General features: G+C 39.5%; 1 protein-coding gene across 1 annotated transcript in view; it reads right to left on the reverse strand.

Moving 5' to 3' along the window:
* Positions 1-22,610, reverse strand: part of antxr2a (ANTXR cell adhesion molecule 2a) — a 90,798-nt gene that overhangs the window by 56,521 nt on the left and 11,667 nt on the right. Inside the window, exons 7-11 of the mRNA XM_083912693.1 lie at positions 22,144-22,224; positions 18,554-18,614; positions 16,682-16,777; positions 11,657-11,726; positions 454-532 (exon numbers count right to left, since the gene is read on the reverse strand). Of these exons, the coding sequence (XP_083768819.1) occupies positions 454-532; positions 11,657-11,726; positions 16,682-16,777; positions 18,554-18,614; positions 22,144-22,224 (387 nt within the window). The remainder of the gene's footprint in view (positions 1-453; positions 533-11,656; positions 11,727-16,681; positions 16,778-18,553; positions 18,615-22,143; positions 22,225-22,610) is intronic.

Below are 22,610 nucleotides of genomic sequence, written 5' to 3' on the forward strand. Positions count from 1 at the left end.
ATAAGACATGTTTTAATACTTTTTTTAAACATTTATAATAAAAATTATCATTTTATTATTATGATTGTTGTATAAAAATGATGATTTATGGTGTAATTTTAACTTCTTGCAGGTATTTACCTTGTATTAACAAGTTTACTTTTAAAGTTTCTACTCAACAATCCAAAAACCTAGTGAGAAACTTTGAAGTTGCTTCTGCAGAAAAAGCCTCATCACATGATTCACATGGAGGAGAGGACGAGTGGCCGTCACGTACTCAAACCACAATATGTGCAACACTAACTGACACATCAAGTATGGAAATAAGGTTATGAAAGCGGTGTGAGGGAACGTTAAAGATAGCTGGGTTTTTTTATTACACATACAGGAACAAAATACAGAAAATAATATCAGAGCTCAGGTTATCTCAGATGCTTTCACTTTGTGGTAAATGTGAAGATAACTCAGACTCACACATGTTGAAGCAGTGATGGTGTAAGCGCTGGAGATGAAGGACTTGCCACCGTTTAGGCTGATGAGAACATCCATAGTCCTGTGAAGAAGAGTTTAATGAATTCATCATATCTGATACTCACAAAGATACAAAATAAATGGACATTACAAAGGAAATCCTCCACAATAATCTTGCAAGAAATATATTTATGACATGCAAAAAATAACCCTACGCACTCAGAAATTGCAGTGCAGAAATGTTATTCTATGCTCTAATTTTGCTAAACAAAGGGTGGCTGTGGCTCAGGCGGTAAAGCTCCTCCTGTAGACATGTCCAAATTTCCTTGGGCAAGACATCGAACCCCAAATGTACTCCTCATGGTCAGACCAGCACCCCGCATATCAGCTTGCTGCCATTGATGTGTGGAGTGTGTAAATAAGAGGGAAATTGTTAAGCACTTTGGATTAAAAATGCAGCCATTTACCTCTTGAAACGGTATTTCATTTAAAGTTATTATTTGATATAAAGAAGGATTTTTATCATCTTTGATAGTAAAGGTCACTGTTTAACTGAAATATATTTCAGTGGATATGGGATACTTTTCAATTTCTGAGAGGAACAAAACACACAATTACATTTTTGAATTTTTCTCTTTATCTGCACAAAAAAATGTGCACTTCATTCTCTTTTGGATAGAGACAACATCACAGATGTACAGTCCACTGATGCTGGACAAAAAGCCTTGTCAATCATGTCTACATGGATTTTTAGAGACAGTATTTCAGTTGATATCTTTGTCACAGCTTTTCAACTACTGAAACATGAGGGATATTTACCCCATAATGTCTTTTTGAGTAAAAAAAAAGAGACTATTTTCTACAAAGGTCATAAAGTACTGTATATCAGCAGGCTTATACAAAACATCCATGTGACTTCCAAATTTGACAAGGTTTGCTCGTGAAGTAAAACACTTTTCTCTCTTTATTCAGTTTTTGTATTCTTAAATTTAGTCTGGCGGGGCGGCGGTGGAACAGTGGTTAGAGCAGTCGCCCCATGTAAAGAGACTGAAGGTCCTCGAGGCAGCGGCCGCGGGTTCGACTCCGACCTGCGGCCCTTTGCTGCATGTCTCCCCCTCTCTCACCCAATTTCCTGGCTGTCCTATACAATAAAGGATTGAAAAAATGCCCAAAAAATGATAATAAATTAATAAAAATGAATGAGTCCGATGCTAACATTAGCATGCCGCTCAGTAGAGAACACAATGATTGCAAACTAAAACAGTCAAACTCAAGAGCGAGGAAATCCTCTCATTATCACAGCCGTCAGCCTGTGTGGATGAAGTAACCTGACTCGCAGTAACAAGGCTCGTGAACTCCTATGACTTATTTAGAGGGAAAATGCGGAAGCCAAAATGGGCGCAATTAAAAACCCTAATGATGAACGGCACCGCAATTTCCATATGTCTATTACGCCCAATCCAATTACCGCAGGTTTAATGAGAATTCAGGATATGGAACGCCTGATATCCTCCCTGCAACACACACCAGGAAAAAAAGAAAAGAGGAGAGAAAGAAGTCTGCATAGTGGCATTGTGTGTGTGAGGGGCCAGCTGTGAGTGTGTGGTAGCAGCGTACAGGGGAGGCCTGCATATAAACTGGTGCTGCAGAATAATAACAAGAGCTCTTTTTGCTTTTGCTTTGGATTTCGCCTGAGGCAGTGCCTTGGGCCACCAATTCTCCTGTGGTTCACAACAGATGAGCAACCATGACCATGTGTCCATTACTATGCAGCGGACTCTAAATATTCTAAAGTGACTCCTTTGCACCTTTTTTTTTTTTTTTAATTTACCCATGCTTAATATTAAAAACGCAATTCATGGAACTTTAAAACTGGAAGAACTTTGACACTTCACTCAACTTGTTGATGCCTCCACTTTTTTTCCTCTTTTTATTTCTTAAATCTATGTTGTTGTATGACCTGCACTATAGTATGCAGTATTAACATGCAGTAAATATACATTTATTTGTCTCTTCTGTGATAATGTGATATTGTAAAGTTGGGGCAAGACTATAAAAGCACTATGCTTATGCTTGCTCCTTCTTGAACGCATCATTTTTTTAAGGAATTGATTGATTTATCTGTTTGTGTTTTAAATAAAAATCAAATCAAATTATATTGTACAATATGTACAAAAGGGCCCCAGAATATATGAACTGTCAAACCGACATAGTTGGAAACCAACATTATTACAAGCTTTTATTGAGCAAGCTTTAGGTCACACAGTGTTCCTCGTGTTGGGTTTATGCTGTTATTTGGATCATTTACAATCATTTTGTTTGTTTCCATATCTTGTGTTTGTTGTTTTCATGAAGGACCACTTTGGAAATAACTGTTTTTAGAAATGTTTTTAAGTGTTGTATTATTGTGTCATAATTATGATCTGCATGGTTGTGCTTTTAAATTCCAAATGAAAATTAAAATCTATTCTTTAAGTCACTTTTAGTTCAGTAATTGTAGTTGAGAAAAGCTCGATATACTCGATATATCGATATTTTAGGGTTAACTGCTGGTGAGAAAATTGAGATTTTGATAATAACCATCAGTAATGGGGATAAAAGGAAGTAATAATAAAAAAGGCATCACGTTACCGAGATGCCGCCTTTAAAACCAGTTAAAGATGTTAAATGTTGAATATTTCCACATCTGTGTATTCCACACACTTTGATCTGCTCTATGTGCCCTATTTCTAGAACAGGTATTTGGGATCCTTCTGTACCTGCGTATTGAGAGGAGGTTTGACTGTGCACTGTTCTTAAATCTACAAATACAGATCAAATGGAAACCCCACAAAAAGATTTGAAAAGTCCTGAATCAGTTTGCTTCCAACAGACAACATCCCTTTGTGTCCATGAAATGCCGCAAACCTCTGCAGCTCAGCGAAGCCGTTCCAGGTCCTTGCATGTTAACTAAAGTGCTTGTGCTGAACGGGTGAGGGGAGAGGCTAATTTAGCTGACACCCTCAATCCGTGATAATGGTGGGCAGGCTGTTAATCACGCTGGAGGTGTGGACCTCAGCGGCGTGAAGGAAGAAAGCTCCCAAGCGAGTTACACTGACAACCCCCCCCCGCCCGCCTGACATCGCTGGACATCCTTAACGCACCACAACCCAACCATAGTCAGTGAGGCCTTTTTTTTTTCTTCCTCCCTGAGACACTGACTGCTAATTTAGCGAGTTACTGTTGAGTAGGCAGAATCTGCTCCAGCACAGAGGCATAAGTCATAGATACTCTTATTTCCATCCCTTTTTTAAGATTAAGAGTGGTGGTTAAGAACCATTAGTCATTGAGTGACAATGTCTATTTAAAGTGTGCCAGTTTGTGTCACTGTTTTACAATTAGTGCCGAAATCATCAGTTAGTTGCAATAGCTGCTTCTATTTTTTGTTAATCACAATCATTTTTCAAGAAAAAAAATTAAAAATTAGTTTCCAGCTTCTGAAATTTGAGGATTTGTTGATTTTATCTGTTTCATATCACCGTGAATTCAAATCTTTGGATTGTTGGTTTAGAAACTTGATTGGTTAAAATGTGCTTAATAATTGCCTAATTGACAACGAACCTCTGATGGATGAATTGATAATGACGCATTTCAGTTGCAGTTTTTTGTGAGGTCGTATAAACAACTGTGTGCATATCTGGTGATGTTACACCAAAAACTAGGATTTTATTTTCATATCATCGTTTCGTGGTTAAAGTCCCAGTCGGCAACATTTGTTTGATCATATTCACTGAAACCGACACTCTGCTCTATCCCATAGAAAACATAAATCATTTGGTTTTAAAAAAAAAAAAACGTGCCTCTATGTGCACGTAGAGCCTGTTGTTTGTTTTGCAAAAATCCACAGCGCCCGAGTCATTCTGTCTACTCATTGCATGGCTGACTCTCAGGCACAGTTCGTGCACACGCCACTGATTCCACCTCCCTGCTCCCGCATGTTATAATATCACAGGCACACGCCTCAAGCTAGGCATACGCTACATGACGTTAGAAGTTGCTATCTATGAGTAAGTTGGCCAGCCTACCTCCGTGTAGCATGTACTCCATGCTGTTTATTGATGACAGAAGACACAGGCGCATTAATAGGGATCTGGTGCACGCGCACTGTCTAGCACTCGATGGGAGAAAGCGGAGGAGCTCGTGGTGGTGGGGGAGGGGCGTGTGTGAGTTGTAAACATTCAAAATTTGACTGAGTCAACACGATCTGCCAGATCGACTGCAGCTTTAATATTCTTCATCCGATCACAAGCGGGTGGCGGTGTGGCTCAGCATCTCAGAGCTGTGAAATAATCGTACCTTTAAGCTTTATGCAAGCAGTACATTTATAGTTGTGTGAATAAACATTTATAAGTGTACTTAAAAATTCTATTCAACAGCCTTCAATGTGTCCTTTATTCAAACAACTTCCTTTTAAAAGTCTGTGTTTCTGTGGTCAGTCCAGCAATATGTTCAGTTTAATGTTATTATCTTTAATACCACAATCCAAATCACATCCTTAATGTTGACTATACTCTCATGGAGTGCAGAGTAAAGTTTTGGTGAGCATGCAAATGGAGAACAGAAATGCAGGGTGTCAGATCCAGACGGCAAACTGGATTTGAATCCGATTGATTTAAATTTGATTATCGGCGCTCAGCGCAAGGCCTTGCGGCTCCACCAGGAACGTCTCTTGTTAGTATTGAAAGTAAGTAATAGCCTCAATATTGGCGCAGGAAAACAACCAATTGCCAATTATCCCTTCAATAGTGGATATTTGATCCAATTGCACAAACCCACCGAAAACTTTTCTGCTCTAAATTCTGCATTTTTTATACCAAACTACGGTGAGAGAGTGTTACACAGGCAACAGCGAGCACAAACAGGAAATAAAGAGTATCAAAAAGTCTTAAAAAGAAAGAAAAAGGCAACTGACTGACTTTAAAGAAAAAGGAGCCAGATGAATAATTTAAAACAACACTCGCTGTCATTTAACTTTGCCATGGTGAGAGCCAGTGAGTGACACTGAGGAGCTGCAGCTGCTCGATGGGTCGATGGTTATGTTTGAATAAATGGAAGATGAGAGGGCAGATTGTCACGGGGCCGAGGGATCAGTCAAAACTTCGGTAGAGAGCGACACAGGCTCCCAGGGACACCAGTTGAATGGCAGTAGGCTTCTTCCCCGCTGCAGATCTCTGGCTCCACATTGAGAATACTTTCTCCCTAGGCTTGCTATAATCTGTCAGAAAGTAAGCCTGCCATGACACTAAGCTTTGGTGATGCAATGCAGCTGGAGCGGGCTGACAATGGTGACGCTAATGGCTTTCAAACTTCCCTTAAAGATGTGAAAATTGAGGAGGCTGAATAATTCACAGCAGAGCATATGCAAGGCCTGTCACTCGGCATCCAGGAGTCATCACTCTGCACCCGCTTGTGTGGCAGAAGTTCTGACGGAGAGGAGGAAACTCGTGGCCTCGTAAAGCCTGGGGACCAGATGAGAAGTTGTGTTCCAGGGTGAGACATCCACCATTTGGAAAGAGTGACATGCACTCTAACAAACTGACTGATGCTACGAAATTAAAGTGATGTTTTTCTGGCGTGGCATCTGGTGACGGGCGGCACGGTAGGCTGGTGGTTAGCACTGTCCTGGTTCGAATCCCGGCTGGGGCCCTTCTGTGTGGAGTTTGCATGTTCTCCCTGTGTCTGCGTGGGTTTTCTCTGGGTTCTCCGGCTTCCTCCACCAGTCCAAAGACGTGCAGGTGTTAGGTTAATTGATGACTCTAAAATTGCCCTTAGGTGTGAATGGTTGTCTGTCTCTGTTTGTCTCTATGTGCCCTGTGATAGGCTGGCGTCCTGTCCAGGGTGTACCCCGCCTCACGCCCATAGCAGTCCTTAACCACAAAACTGAAACTTTTCTGACCATTTTCCAATACATTCATTTTTGTATCAATGAATGGACTTACTTAAAGAGATATTTTACAGGTCTGTGTCATGGCAATGTGGGCATGTGTTCAGATGAATGTGGCTCATCCCCGTGGAATGGAGCATCAGATATTGGCCAAATTCTCTGGATGGTTTAAGGCATTTACACACCAGGGGCATTATTGTGTGCGATTCATTCTCACATCAATATATTCTTTTGAGCTGTTGCGTTTGTCATGAGCACTTTCACACAGAATGCAACTATTACGTGGTGATAAAGCATCAATTCTTTTTTGGAAATAAAAGTGAAAAGAAGACATTAGGGATTATAAAAACAAGATCAATTCAAGACGGCAAACTTTCAACCCTGACAGAGGCAGCGTATAGCTTCTGTTCTTACCTTTCACAATAAAAGCCCTAAACTGTGTAACTGTTGGGCAGATCAGGCCGAGCACATCACTGGAATGGACATCGTCATTTTTGTGTAGTTAATTATTTTTGTCAATGTTAAATTATTTTGTGATAATGCTGCAGATTGATTTGATTTTACTGTATTTACTAGATAAGGATAATTGAATGACAACAAACAAACGTAATGCTTGCAGCACCAGCTGCATGATTTCCAAACTGATTAGCTGGGATGATACATTTTGTTTCAAAGGCTCTCAAGATAAATTACGAAATAATTAAAGGGGTGAGTAGGGGGGAAACATTGTTATACAAAAAAAATGTTTCTTTTTTAAGGCAATCTGAGAGAAAAAAAAACCTCTTTGGTTGAACAAAGAGGACTAACTTGTGATGGACGGTCACAAGTGGATATTACATAATTTCAAGAGGTCACAAGTTGTAAGTTGTGAAATAAGCATCCTGTACAGCCTGAAATGTCACAAAGGGGATATTAGATTAGGAGATTTTTCAACTCCAATGGATTCTTATTCATAAAAAAATTAGCTCTTTAGTTGATCTATGGACAGTGTTTGTCTAAGAAGCTTTAATCATCCGACACTGAACATTTGAGATCTGGAGCTGACATGTTGCTCCTTGCATCCTTCAATCAAAGAGAGCGGTTTCCAATTTTATCATGTGGCATTCAGTGCACATCCAACATGTCTGACCCACAACATGGAGGACAATCAAACACCAGGACATCTTCATACATCTTCATGGTGGAGCAGATGGAGTGATGCTTCTGCGAGCAGCAGCCCTGGGAGGGCCTGTTTAATTATTGACAAGCATTAGCATTAGCTACTGTACCTGCTTTGTAAAGCAGGTGTCGACTCCCCCCTCAGTTATTTTTTGCCCTCCACCATTATTGTGAAAACACCAGGTGAGGACATGCTGCTGCAAGAGCGCAGCCGCTTAACCTCCCGATCGACGCCCCAGCAGGGGATCCTGGCTCTCCTATTGGGGATACACAGAGGGGGAGGGGGAGGCAGGAGGGAGCGGGTCGGGGAGGTATGGTAGGGCGTCAGCAGATGCCAGTGTTTCAAGCCTGATGCCGCAGCTGTCAGCACAGATGATGCCTCCACTGTGAGTGCTCCTACACAGCTCAATGACCAACTGAGGACACTGTGATTCCTGGACATCGAGGCTGAATGTGGAGCCGCCTGCTCAGAGTTCCCGGTGGGACAGTAAGCTGCAGCTGAGCACCTCAACTCGAGTGACTGCTGAATCTGAAATATGTTCCCCAGCAAACCATGTTCATGAGGGCAAATTCAAGCCGTGTTTTGCTGAGAAGAAGGCCTCGCATGTCACCAAACATGGTTTAAAAGGGGAAACAGGGAAAAGGCAATTCTTCTTCGGCTGAGTAGAGCCGTGTTTGCGGAGCGCCCTGTGCGCCGGTAGCGGTGATGGAGCAGAAGCAGACAGATGGACAGAGACGGAAGTTTCCAGGCTCCGCTGTTCCATGCAGGTGGTCCTGGGTGCAGGGATTGTCAGTGCATGGTGAATTATTTAAATGGAGAGCGTGGAAAAGGGAATGGCTGCATCTGTCACACATCCTTTTAAAGCCCCTCCAACAGATGTGTTTACTCACCGCCCGTACCAGCTAACTACTTAATGGGTCATCATCGGCAGCCAAGAGTTAATTAAGCAGGCCTTTTGCAAATGGCGGGCACGTAGCATCACGGGCGCTGTAGGCCTGTGGCTTACAGATGTAGTCGCTCAAGTCCATCTTTTTACTGCATCCTTAGTTGATTGAGAGATACCACATTCTGTTTTGCACTCCTTTTTCCTGGATAAAGCAAGGAGGAAGACTTCTCCAGTAGCTGCTACTTTAAGACCAGCTGGAATTAAAATGTTGTTTTCTCCACATTGATACGTGAAGAGAATCAGGTGAATGCAAAACCCACTGAATTGTAAAAATTTCCTATTTTACTGAAAGTGAGGCCAGCTGCGAACAAAGTGTAACATATTGCTAGCAGCTGCAGGAAAAGTGAGTAAAAAAAAGAAAGAACAAACTCTAGGGAGCAAAGACCCCCGCTAAGTATGCCCGATCTTTACAATGTATTATTTAATTGGCAGAAAATGTAAATCTGCTTCAAAATTGCCCTCAAAATAAAAAAAACATGTTTCTTTTTAATCTTCCCTTCATTGGTGTTTTGTGTGTTTTCCTTATACAATGCGTCCCAACATGTAACTTGCAGTTCACCCTGGATAAATATGCAAACAACAATACCCCAGTTATAGACTCTCTTATTCTTAAGCACTGGCCCCACAGGCCAACAAGCAAAACTAACCTTAATAACCAATTATATATTCACATTGAAAACTCTTTGTTATCATATGTATGGAATATATTATCTTGCAGTCTCTCAGTTCAAAGTTCACAGAGACAAGACTGTAAGTAAAAATACGGTGGATTGTGAGACGAGACCGAGTACGACAACATCGTACCGGGTGCTACTTACCTCAAACGATCCTAAGTGTTCGCAAGTGTCTAAACAGAGTAGGGAGAAGAGCGGAGGGCTAAAGCCAACTCTTTATAAGCTGCTACATCATGATTTTAACGGAAAACATGGTTACTACAGCGCTGTTCCCGATTGCGCCATTGAGCTAAAGGGACGCTACGTCTTCCGGTCTCATTCTCAAACAGGGACCTGATTGTGTGTCCTCCGGGTCAAACCCTGAATACATTTACAAAATATAACATTTGTATAGAACATGTAGCTGCAGTTCTGGACACTGTTTAGACTTCTGAATAAAGAGTCAAATACAGCCGAACAGACAAAAAAAGATAGTGTGAGAGTTGAATGCATGTGTCATTGTTCTGTATATACAACATGCACTGCGGGACTGTGTGTGCACTGACATACAGGTGCAGTATGTTGTGTGCATGTGCATGTATGTGGCTTGTGTTCAAATAGTCTTTGTTAAAGCCATTACTTAATGCAAGAAACAAAACAAAACTGAAAACACGACAGCACGTCCAACTTCATGTTTCATACCCTTCAAAAACTCATGTTCCTCTTTAAGCATCTGGCAGAAAAGCATGTTATCAAGAGCAGTATGGACGTTAGAATGAGAGGATTATCTGAGGTGAGGTTCAAGTTGAGTTGGAGTAGTTACAGCGTTGCCTTCATCATATGATACATAATCTGTTTTAGAGCTTCAGGAGCCGGCGGCACTCATAATCATACATTTTTGATTGGATTGGAGTCACGGAGGACATTAAAATCTGTTGTTTCATCTCAAATGCCTTAGCGATCATCTGTTATGGTTTGGGATTATAAGAGATGACGTGAAGTCAAACAATAGCTATGCAGCCAGGAATAAATGCATATTTACAATCTTTTCACTTAAATCTTTGTGGGTTGTATGTATGGGGTGTTTTTTCTGTCGGGCTGCTTTCGACAATGTTTACTGCATCTTGACGCTACACCAAACTCTTCATCCCTACATCTACTGTTTTAACATACAGCTAATCTATAGATTTACAGAGTTGTTAACTGTATTTGGACAAAAGAAAAAAGAAAAACTGTGCATGTAATAACACAAGACACCGAAAGGATTTAAAGCATCTTATGATAGAGTTATGGATGATTAAAATAACACAACAACAGGGGGAGAGCAGCAGGAAAATGACAAATGCAAAAAGAAAAGAGGAAATTAAATCGTTTTGAAAGAATTCATGCTGGTAAAGTAACAGAGGAAGTATCTGTGCGCGTGTGCGTGCATGCATGGTTTTACAGAAGTAAGACATGATTCCCTCCGCTGGTTTCTACTGAAATAAGCTTTACCAAGAAGTTGGGACGTTTACACATTGCTTCTCTATGGAATTATAATGATTTATAGGTGAGCATATTACATTTTAGTTTGTTCTATTTAGATGGTCCCATTTGGAAAAAAAGGCCGGAGTTCATTTAGATGGTTTCTCTCATCCCCATACCAACAATACCTGAACTTAAACACGTCTATAGAGACACTGCACCAGAAAAACCTACATATCAGTTATTTTGGAAAACTTACTTCATGAGAATATTTATGTCATACTACTGTTGCCCACTTACGAGCAATATTTATGGGATTTGAAATGATCCGCCAGTGACTACATTAGTATTTTTCTCTCATTGTTATGTAATTTATTGGGAGGATCTTCAAATGAATTGTCTTCCCTAATTTGTTACAACCGAAGATAAAAGGTTATTTGAGCCATTAAACCATAATAATTGTAAATAAAAGTATTGAAATTGTGTCATTTTCATCGAATATTACTGAATAAACACATATTGATCCAAAAGATTTCTAAATGTAGACGCATGAACAAAATGTTTCTTGACACTATAAGTTATTTTAACGCTGTACATTTTTTAGTTTTGGGGATATTATTATTTTAGATCGTTAGATCGTTAGTCATGTATACAGGAAGATCTCATGTGGAGGTCTAGTTTTAAAGGGTTATGGGGAAAAAAAAGGAAAAATGGGACAATTGGGTCATTACGATCATATAAAATATTATATAAATAATAATAAATAAATCTATATTATAATATATCATTAGTATATAAATAAATCATAAATATATAAATCTACAACTAAATAAAAAATAATATAAATGAATATATTATTAAATAAATAAATAGATAATATAAATAAATATATCATTAAATAAATAAATGAAATCTGATCAAATCAACTGTTTTTTCTGTGTGTGATAATGGAAAAACATTAACATAAAAAGTCGACCACAGTGATGATGGTTATTAAAGATGCAATATTTGCACCATATGCAACACCAACTCCATTCCAACAGAAATCACGGGCTACTTACTGTCCCACGTCATAGAGCTTCGGTGCAGGACACAGCAGATAATCATTACGCACAGCACTTGGCTTATGATCTGTAAAAAAACACAACCACACACACAAAACAGTGGGTCAGAATGTGTCCTCAATAAGAGCCACTGCTTCAGGAAATGTAAAATACAGCATCTTGTTCTTTTTAAATTAGTTTTTGTTGTACCCTTGTCCCCTAAATGTTGATTTAGATTTTTAAACTCTTTATTTTATCAGCCATAGTACATTGATACCGAGGCATCTCCACTTATTTTTACTTCGTGTTTTTTTTCCTCTATTCAATTTCTGTTTTTTTTCCCATAAAATATATATTTAATTCTCCAATATATTTCTACTATCTTCATTTTTAATCTGCTTGTGGGACATTATGTCTGCCTTGAGTTCTCTTTATGAACGCTGTCAAGCCAGGGGTGCTTTGTTTTTTTCATTGTCATTTCTCTCCTAATCTTATGTGACTTCACCAGGCTTTATTCCAGACACTTTACATATTTATACTTCGACTTCATTGAAAATTGTATTAGCTAAGCGTTGATTGGATATATTGTGCCTTTCTTATGTCTTACTGTTTTACTCATTTACGGTCTTCCCTTTTACCTGCACTTCCATCGTGGTCAGCACTGGTGTTTGTTCCTCCTCTCTTTCATACTTAGAGGGTTATTTTACACATTTTAACCCAGGTCTGTGTCATGGCAATGTGGGCACCGTGTTCAGATGAACGCTGTTTGTATAGCGGATCCTCAGAGATTTGCAAATATCCGCCGAATGACGCAAAAACTAAACGCTGTTAATCTGAAGGCAACTTGCACGTTATTGCACAGACATGGATTAAAAAGTGGCTAAAGTATCTCTTTAACAATACACAAAATGATATTAAATATATTTTTTCAATATATTTTGTGAGCAAAAAAAATTACCACTACAGTGTTAGTTAGTGGGCAAAAATATTTCATTATTTTGAAATATTCAAAAAGCGGAATATGAAATAAAGTGACAGTTATTATGTGAGCAATATTACAAGATCATTACCAACTCAAACGAACGCAAAAAAAATGTTTAAACTTAAAGAAGTCAATGAGCCAACAACACCCTCTGGATCACATGGGAAGGATCATAGGAATTTTCTAAATTAAATATCAGTTATACTGCATATTTAGAAGTGAATTATAATAATGATTTTGTCGTCATGTACCGTATTTTTCAGATTATAAATCTGAGTTTTTTTCATAGTTTGGCCGGGGGTGCGACTTATACTCTGGAGCGACTTATGTGTGAAATTATTAACACATTACCGTAAAATATCAAATAATAGCCCGGGCTATTATTTATCTCAGTCACGTAAGAGACTAGGCGTATATCAGCAATCGTCACACACACACGTCAACCAATCAAAATTCGGCGGGGGTCATGGCAGAAGTGCATTGTGAAAAAAAAGATGCTACCTGCTACTTGGAGTTGGTGGAGTTGTTCAGAAGTGACACCGAGGAAGAAGAGTTCAGTGGATTTAGTGATTAGGAGTGACAGTTTGTTTGGTAAACGTAGAGTATGTTCTTTATGTTATAGTTCTGTGAATGACTCTTACCGTAATATGTTACGTTAACATACCAGGCACGTTCTCAGTTCGTTGTTTATGCGTCATATAACGTACACTTATTCAGCCTGTTGTTCTCTATTCTATTTTTATTTTAAATCGCCTTTCAAGATGAAATGTCTATTCTTGGTTTTGGATTTTATCAAATAAATTTCCCCCAAAAATGCGACTTATACTCTAGTGCGACTTATATATGCTTCTTTCCTTCTTTATTCTGCATTTTCGGCTGGTGAGACTTTTACTCCGGAGCGACTTTTAATCCAAAAAATACGGTATGTGATATTTCAACGCTAGTTTGAGAGTTGTACAAAGGTTAAAAAAAGGGAAAGAGATGACAGTTTGGATTATGATTGTGTGTGTGTGTGTGTGTGTGTGTGTGTGTGTGTGTGTGTGTGTGTGTGTGTGTGTGTGTGTGTGTGTGTGTGTGTGTGTGTGTGTGTGTGTGTGTGTGTGTATGTGTGTGTGTGTGTGTGTGTGTGTTCATCAGCACAGGTTGACAGAGGCCTGAACCATCTTCATCTATGGAGGTCGTTCAGATTATTGATATTTTTCTCCTGCTCGTCTGCTCAGGGCTCCGACTAGTTTGGTGATGGAGAAGACTGTGGCATCTGTTCCACATATGTGGTGTGTGTGTGTTCAATAGTTGCCATGATGCCTGTCCATAATTATAAGGTGCCCCACTGTTAGAAAGGTCTGGGCTGAACACATGCAAAAGCCAATAAGGGAATAAATAGCCCCAAGTGGGCGAATGTGAGACCGTCTAAACTGAGAAAGGACTAACAGGAAGACATCTGCTAATGGCCACTTCCTCATTCGGATGGAGTTCTTTTTTAAAAAGGAAGAAAAAATATGCTCAAGTCTTCTAGTTGAGTTGAAATGTTGAAAATCAAAAATAACTTGTCAAGGAGGGAAGTGTTGTCATTGGCAGTCGTCGATCCCACAGATCCCACGGCCAAACGAGAGCCTGAAAAGATTTTCTCTCGGTGCCAAATCCTGTTTGCTTCTTGAAAAAAAAAAAAAGGATTTCTTCGACAGAACAGACTGAAAGCTCAAAATTAGGAGCACGGTGACCTACATAGCCTCCTTTTCTTCTGTTCTGATCATATAGAGGATAAAGGAGAGCTGCTGAAAACAGGTACAGGGGGACACAGTGCCTGGTCTTTGCTTTGAACACACACCATCAAGCCCCATCGCAGCAAGTTGAATAAGAAGAGCCGGAGAGAGATCTGGTCACTCATGTATGATGTTTGTTAAAGAGAGGCACCACCATGAATGACCCATCAGACAGAGGTGCATATCAGTCTTCCTAGAGCAGCTATAACTGCCTGTGAAGAGTAGATTCAGAGTGTGTGAGTTTTGTTGCTGGGCTCAGATTCAGTCCGCTCAGACTGTGTTGACTGAGTTCTGTGTGTCACATCTTTCTGTTAGGGATCCGCCGACTGTGAGAATTTAGCAAATACCGTTGATTTTTTTTTAGTTGTTTAGTTTGTTTATGTTATTTATTCCCCCGTTTGTGCCAGACAAAAAAAACATTTAATTCAATTATTTTAAAGTCATTGAGCCCTTCATAAAGGAGCACAAATTTAACCACACAAGCATCCTTTAATGTAACCGTCTTCCAAATAGAAAATATAAATATATATATATTTTTTTAAACTGCTTCAAAAGCCTTTTTAACATTTTAAAATTGTAATCCGTAAGAATTGAGATTGATAAAAAATGGACGTAGGATACCCAGCGGGGTCCGTTCGCTCAACTTGATCCAATCGTCCTAAACATACAGACTAGATTGTTTTTTTGTACCAGGCCTTAAACAGATTTAATTATGCCGTGAAAACGGCCTGTTTAACATGGGGGTCAATGAGAAACTGACTGCTCTATTTTGCAAAATACGATCCGTATTGGATCAACCAGGAAGTCGCTGTGGTGGGGGCTTGGTTGTTTCTAGCGGCTTCTTTGGCGGTCAGATGTTACTGCAGGCGAGACTGTGGGACTTCATCTCCCAGAGCTCCTTTGGAAACATTGTCGACTGTATGACGTCAGTAGATCGGTAGCTTTCACCTGCAGCGATGAGGCGTGATACCTTCACATGTTCCACACTGATAGGACTTCCGAAGAGAGAAGAGAAACGATGTAAAAAGCGTCACTAACTGTGCACCGCATTTGATTTTAGCGCCGGAAAGTCTCCACAGACACTCAGATGGTATGGGAAGTGCTTCCATTAGTGGGTCAAATGATCAATCACCATTGTTTTAACTCAATCTCTGATAGATAGAAATTTAACAGACAATTAACTTGATGACAATCTGACAGTCTACAACTTTAACACAACGTACTGTGTGTGTCTATAGATTATCGATGTTCGGCCGATAAAATGGTGAATCCTTATTTTCCAACGGTCACCGTTTCTCTGACTGTTGAACTCGTGACTGGAAAGCATGTCATAAGTTCCCAATATGGTGATTTTGTTGATTATTTACTGCTTTTTTTCTTCTATTGATATTGATATGTTGGAAAAAGTCTTGCAAGGTGCCCCTTTTAGGAACCGCTGCAAACCGGATGTATTTGGAACGTGGACACAGTTCAAATTTGCTCCACTGATTGTTTTGAGTGCAACTAATGACTGAAAGACATTAAAAAAGATGGCTTATTATTATTATTACTATTATTACTATTATTATTATTATTATTATTATTATTATTATTATTATTATTATTATTACTATTATTATTAGGTATCAATGTCAAAGTTCAGCTTTCAACTTTGAGATGTGGTTCAAAGTTTCAGAGAAAGATAGTACAGTAAGTGGACCTTGAGTTGACGGAGAAAGAGTCCACGATGAAGCCCGTGCTAGCATAGAACTTCCTAATCTCTAGTTCTAAGATTAGATTCTAGTTCTCAGTATGACATGTGGGTAATACACTTCAGAGACTCTTCACTTCTGCAAAGGAAGTGCATGAGAGCCCTCGTAGATTTACCGGTAATGCATGACATTCAAACTGCACTTTGGACTTCATTGTTTCATAATTTCACAGTGTTAAACAGATTTATTGGATAAAATGTTAATGATTCATTATTGAATGAAAAACAGCTTTTTTCCATCCCAAGTACCAATAAGTTGTCTTTGCTTTACTGTTGTCCTCCCTGCTCATTCTGGCTCTGCCAGATGAACGATTATTGTCAAAACACCCACAAATTCCAGTTTGACATTTATGCATGCTTTGAGTTACATTATGTAACTCCACACCTCTATGTGACTAGAGAACATCAGAGCTCTGCTGAATGAACTGTTTAAGCTGCAGTTTGCAGCCTGATCTCATTTGAGCCCTGTGGTTAGGGTCTCTGCTGCACATATGTCAAACTGAATGTAGAGTGACCTTTAGACACTGATCATGATTCCCACCACTTACTGAAGGTTTGCTGGTCTACTATGAAGCTGCAGACCACTCCTTCATTGCTGCGTCCGAGAGTGAAGCCGTTCCCTCTGAGGACGATGTCGAAGGACTCTGTGGAATGTAAACAAACGGGACATTAGAACGTGCTTACAGTAAACATGTAGTGTAAAGAGAGGCCTTTGTCCTGTAGAACTACTGCATGCTCACAGCATCCTGATATTATCTGACATCTGACAGCAGGTCCCTCTTAACTAGACTAAAATTTTAATTCTGTAAAACGTTTGCTGACCGATAGTTCATTTTCTCATGCACTGGTCAATTTTGATACTTTGGGCTATTTTTCTTCCTTAACATGTCTTCTTTTAGACCAAAATACACACTGGAATGCTTATTTTACTACACTTGCATGTTTACATTTCTTATATTCATGAAAAATTAGCCTTAGGTAAGGTTTTATTTGTGTATTTGAACATAAAACGTAAGAAAACTCGCAAGTCAATATTTTCTTGATGCCAGTAATGAACTGGTGAAGTATTATGGTGATATATTCTGTATATTAGTTAAACATGTTTACCCTATTCACATTTAGTAGCCTTTAAAATGTTTGAAGTTGTCAATATGCATCTTTAAAAGCTGTTTTCTCATTCTCAGGCATAGATCTCCACCTCAGCAGCACTTACAGACATCAAATTTTCCAGTTTCATTCCTCTCTTGATTCTGAAGGTTTTTACCAAAAGCGTTGGGTTCATATATCAACCTGATATAGTCAAGTATTTTCTGATTTATGGAGTGATAAAATTAATATCTGTAAAATCCTTTGACTCTTATACACGTCAACAAAATGAAACAAGCAATGTTCAGGAATATGAAAGTCAGCACATATTTCATAAGATTATGCCTCGATGCATATTTGAACTTAACATTTCAGAAAACTTGTAATCAAAAATGATAATTGTTTCAAAGTCTCCCCTCTATTTTCTTATTAAACTAAGTTTTCTTTGTTTGTTTTGTGTGCAGAGAAAAGACTAATGACCACCCACTGTTTGGACAATTAGCACTATGGAAAACTTTCATGGACTGCTAGTACTATGAAACGTTTCATGAATACGATCAAAAATCTATCGATGACTGTCTTTGGTGGAGAATTGAAAATGTTGTAATTTACATAATGATGCAGCAATATCCGTGTTTTTGGATGGCTGTCAGGAAAAGAGGGAAACCTATTCCTTCCAAACTATATTGCTGTAAAAACCAGAACAAAAATGTTTGAACTTCATGTTCCAACTTGTGTGTATCTTATGTTGTGTTTCGCACAGCTGGAGCAAACAGCATCAAGAGTCTCTTTTCACAGCTTGAGTTATGTGCTCATGTATCTGGACATGTTATTTACACCAGTGGTTCTCAACCTGGGGGTCGCCTGGGAGAAGACAGACCACAGATTTATGTTATTTATTTTTTACTTTTCTCTAACTTTTTTTCTTGTGAAATACTAAATACTTTCATGTACTTTCATTTCTATAAAGGCATTCTTTAAATGCTCGCAGCTCATATTTTGAGTGTGCCATAAACAGACATAAAGGCTCACACGTAGCCCTAGCTAAGAAGGTTGATAACCACAGATTTAAGTGGACCACCCTCAGAAAGGGATGTTTAAGGGCTAAAAAGTTGCAAAAATGTAAAGCCATTTCCATTATCTGAGCTTTCGTGGGACATTGAGGGTCCTCTGATGGCCCAAGTGACTGATCTACTCCTTGTCCTGTAAGCAGACGTGCTACTTCACCACACATTTTACCAAAGATGCCATAAGTTCAGGGAGCAGGCAGCGAAGAGTGGGAGTCCTGCATAGAGAGTGAGCCTGATCTGTGCAGAATGACTGACTCCACTCACCGTTCACACAGACACTGGAGGGCTCCACGCTCAGGATCTCTGTGCACGACCGCTTTAATATCTGGAGGATGAGGGAGAAATAAAAAAAAAGACATGGGTACATTATCGCTTGAGGGCCAAGAATAAATACATCAATACTGGCCATTATCGGCTCTGTCAAGTTTAGAAAACAGATTAGGGTGCAACACCTGAGAAATGTCTCACTCCCGATCGGGGGCCTGCCGGCTAAAAGGAGAGCGCTGAATATCAGCGGCGAGGAGAACAGGAGGGAGGAACGGCAGCTGTGTCAGCCTTTATGGGAAAATTATGCAAGACTATTACATTTCTCGGTTCTATTAAAAACCTCGGGGATCCTGCATTATCATATAAAGAGGCCTGTGTGAGCACACTGTCATGGAGCTTCTCTATCCGCTATGATTCAATAAATCAACAAAAGGACAAACTATGCAAATCCCAGTACACAGTGGGTAAAAAGAAGCATATTAACTGCAATATAGGACACTTGAACCTTTCATTTGATGTTGGGTGGAACTTCAATCTGAGCAGAGGAAGAGGGGAGTGTTTACAGCGGCCTTATTAAATATGATGGTTTGATATGGACTCGTTAAAAGGGGAGAGGGTTGTAGATGACAGCTGGGAGGAAAAAGATCTGCTGCTGTTCCTCTGTGCCACTATTTTCCCCGTCTAATTACTTCCTTGGCAGTGCTCATGAAAGAAAAGGGGAAAAAAAGAGGATTTGAGTGTTTGCCGGCCTGAAGCTTAGAATGACGGAGGAACCCGAGGAATGACATTGTTTTCCAGTCAAGTGTAGAAATGTAAAAAAAAAAAACTTCTGCTCCAAAACCAGAAAGTTGCCATTTGGAAAAGTAGCACTTAAATAGAAAAAATATTGGTCAGCTGATATTATCACAGACAGACCAGTCAGACTGGTGGTTTTATATAATGCTAAAAACAAGCAGTAAGTAATTGATTGACAATGAACAACCAGTACTATTCATTTTCAGTTGACTGATACTGAATATGATGTTTATTCAGCCATTTTTTTTTTTTTTATTTATTCATTTTCTCAGTGTTCATTTCTTGAATTGGCTGACGATGTCACACATTATCTATATAATGTATGATTGTGTTAAATATTCTTTTTTTGTTTAGGAAAGCAGCCTTCTGTGTACCTGTGCAGAGTCATACTGGTGAAAATAACACACAGAAAAGGTTTGTTTTTCAGTATCAGTCTTAAAAATATTTTGATAATAGATTTATCGATTGAGTAACTTGAAAATAAAAAAAGCTAAATTCTCTGATCGCAGCTTGTTAAAGGTGAATATTTTCTGGTTTATTTCCTCCTTTATGACGGTAAAGTGAATCTCTTTGAGTAGTGGACAAACCAAGACATGAGAAAATGAGCGACAGATTAATCGACAACGGAAATAATCGTTAGTTGCTACTTGGAAGACCTTATATATTAAAATCTAAGCTCTGAAAGCTCAGATTAGAGGCCTCAGCGTGGTTAACCTCAAACAGCACAGTGACAAACTGTATTTACAGGCTGCAGGGGGAAAGGGAGGAAGTCATCCAAAATACCCAGAGTCATCTGAAAATGTCAAGCCGCGTTGTAACTGCGGTGCGGTTTCTGAAGGGATCAGGCTGCTTGAGTGGTTTAGGGGAAATAATTAGGAGGCAAGGTTCATGATGTCATACATTATTTAACAGGAATACGTCAAAACATCCGAACGTCAAAGTTACTGTACAGGCCGCTAAACTCAGCTGAATGTGCTCAGTGGCTAAAGGAAGTTAACGGTAACGATGTGGCTACATTGCAATTTGGGGTTTTTCCAAACAGCCCTGCAGCTCAGACAGTGTAGCACAGGAAAAAATCAAAAAAAAAAAAAAGAAAAAGTAACGGTGCAGAAACACAACTTTGCTGAGCTCTTTCTGTATGTTCTGTCACGCTGGTCGCAGAGGCAGGGTGGATCCTGCAGTAAAAGGCTGCACAGATGATCTCAAATCCTCAAAATCCGACAGAGTGAGGAGGCCAACTCGTCAGGAATCCAGTATTACTAATCAGAGAAGAATGCTTGTGCGCGCTGGAAGCGTCACTGTGCTCAGAGCCTTCGAAGGACTGAGGGGGATAAGCTTTTCTGTTGTTGCACAAGACGCTCTTATGCACAAAGAAATAAATATATAAATGGCTTTAATGGACGACCTTGTGAACAAGACTTGTGTGCATGTAACAGCACAAACCGATCAGAAGCATATTTTCTTCTAATTATAAATAATCAAATCCATATTTGTCAGAGGCTTTAAACACATTTTAAAGTTAATCATAAAAAGCTGGATTCAAATGCTTCTTAGAGATGACAATATTCTAGGTCAGTGGAATTTTTTCCTTTAGCCTTTTTCAGGCTGCCACTCATTGTGACATTACTTTATAATGAGCCAACAATTAGGATTACACCTGTTTCCAATGAATCCTGAATGCATTTTTATCATTTCTTATCATTTTGCTGCAAAATGTATAAGACTCAGTTTAGAGCATGCCAGATGACACTTGAGGGGCATGCATTTTTTACATTTCATTTGTTAAACTCATTTAAGAGTGTATATTCTGCACTTTATCTTCTGCATCCAAGCATCGTCCCACTTTCACGCGGACGGAGAGACTCAGTCTTAGACCCTCCTTTACTTGACAGTCATGTTCAAAGCGACATAATCAATCATAGTTATTGTACTTTGGATCACACAACAGAAACAAGACACACCCTTTGGCTCTGCGTCCCTCCAGCAGCATGTCTGACAGCTCCGTCTACTTCTGCCCTTTCCCTAAACACTGCCGGCCTTGTCAGCTACGACACAGATGTAAGTCCAGCTCAGGGCAGTGTGCTCTGCAGGGCTCCAGGCTCAGATTCATGTACAAAATGTTGCCATACAAACCCCCGCCTTGGCTGACAGCGTTTAGGCTAAAAGCTGCAGAAAATGGAAAGTATCACTAATTGGCTGGCAGCGGACGAGGAGGCTGTGCGGGGAAACTTCATATAAACACTAAGTAAGGGACTCTAGTCACTGATTACAGCTTTACAAGACAAGATGGGTTTGATACGTTAATGCTGGCTTTTATTGTGAAGTTTTCATCCAAAATAAAAGCATTAATTGTATTGCAGCTGGTGCAGTGAGAGTTTGGATACTCGGCACAATAAAAACACTGTGTAGAGGATGTCATATGGACAGTGACTAACTGTCAAGCTGCTGCCTTTCCAGCGTCTTCATTTGCTACAGAGTGGAGAAGACTTTTCCTTCTTTCCATCTACAAACTGAGGACATGACAGGCTGCTATTTCCACAGACATTTTCCATGTAGCTTAGCGGGAAGTTCACTGAGGTTTTGCTTTCATTTGTGACAAATAAAGGAAACACATTTTTATTTTGCCCACCTGATTCCCAAATTAACCCCAATCTGCACTGTTACCAACTTTAATTATTTCTTATGTAAGGGAAAAAAATCCACACATCAACCTTTAAACCATGACTGAAACTGAAAGCCAAACACTCACTCACACAAACACACACACACACACACACAGCAGGCGAACTTACAGAATTGACGATGCCTTTGAGTGCGTGGAAGCCATCTTTGACAGGAAACACTTGGTCCTTGGTGTCCGCGATATCAGCAAGCTGCCGATACCATCAAAGACTTGAGTTAACAAAGAAGTACTGCTGATTCTAATGCTGCTTTCTTCTTTTTCTCTTTATGACTGAGCACTGTCTTTCTTTTCATATCATGGGCAGGAGGAGACATAGCAGATGGCATGACTGTGGCAAACACTTTGCTTAACCATGAAAAAAAAAAAAATGAAAAAAATGAAAAAATCACTGCAACACAAACTGGAAGCAATATTGCCTTTGTTTTTGACTTAATAAGAGCTCATCACAGGATGGTTACCAATGGTTACAAGGAACGGACACATTTTTGGAAGAGAGACAGTAAAACGGAAAAGATTCTGACTTTGGTGCAGCTCAGACAGTCTGACATCTGCTGTGGAGACAATTAATAACTAAAG

This window comes from Echiichthys vipera (genome assembly GCF_963691815.1).
Source record: "Echiichthys vipera genome assembly, chromosome: 4".
Lineage (NCBI taxonomy): Eukaryota > Metazoa > Chordata > Actinopteri > Perciformes > Trachinidae > Echiichthys > Echiichthys vipera.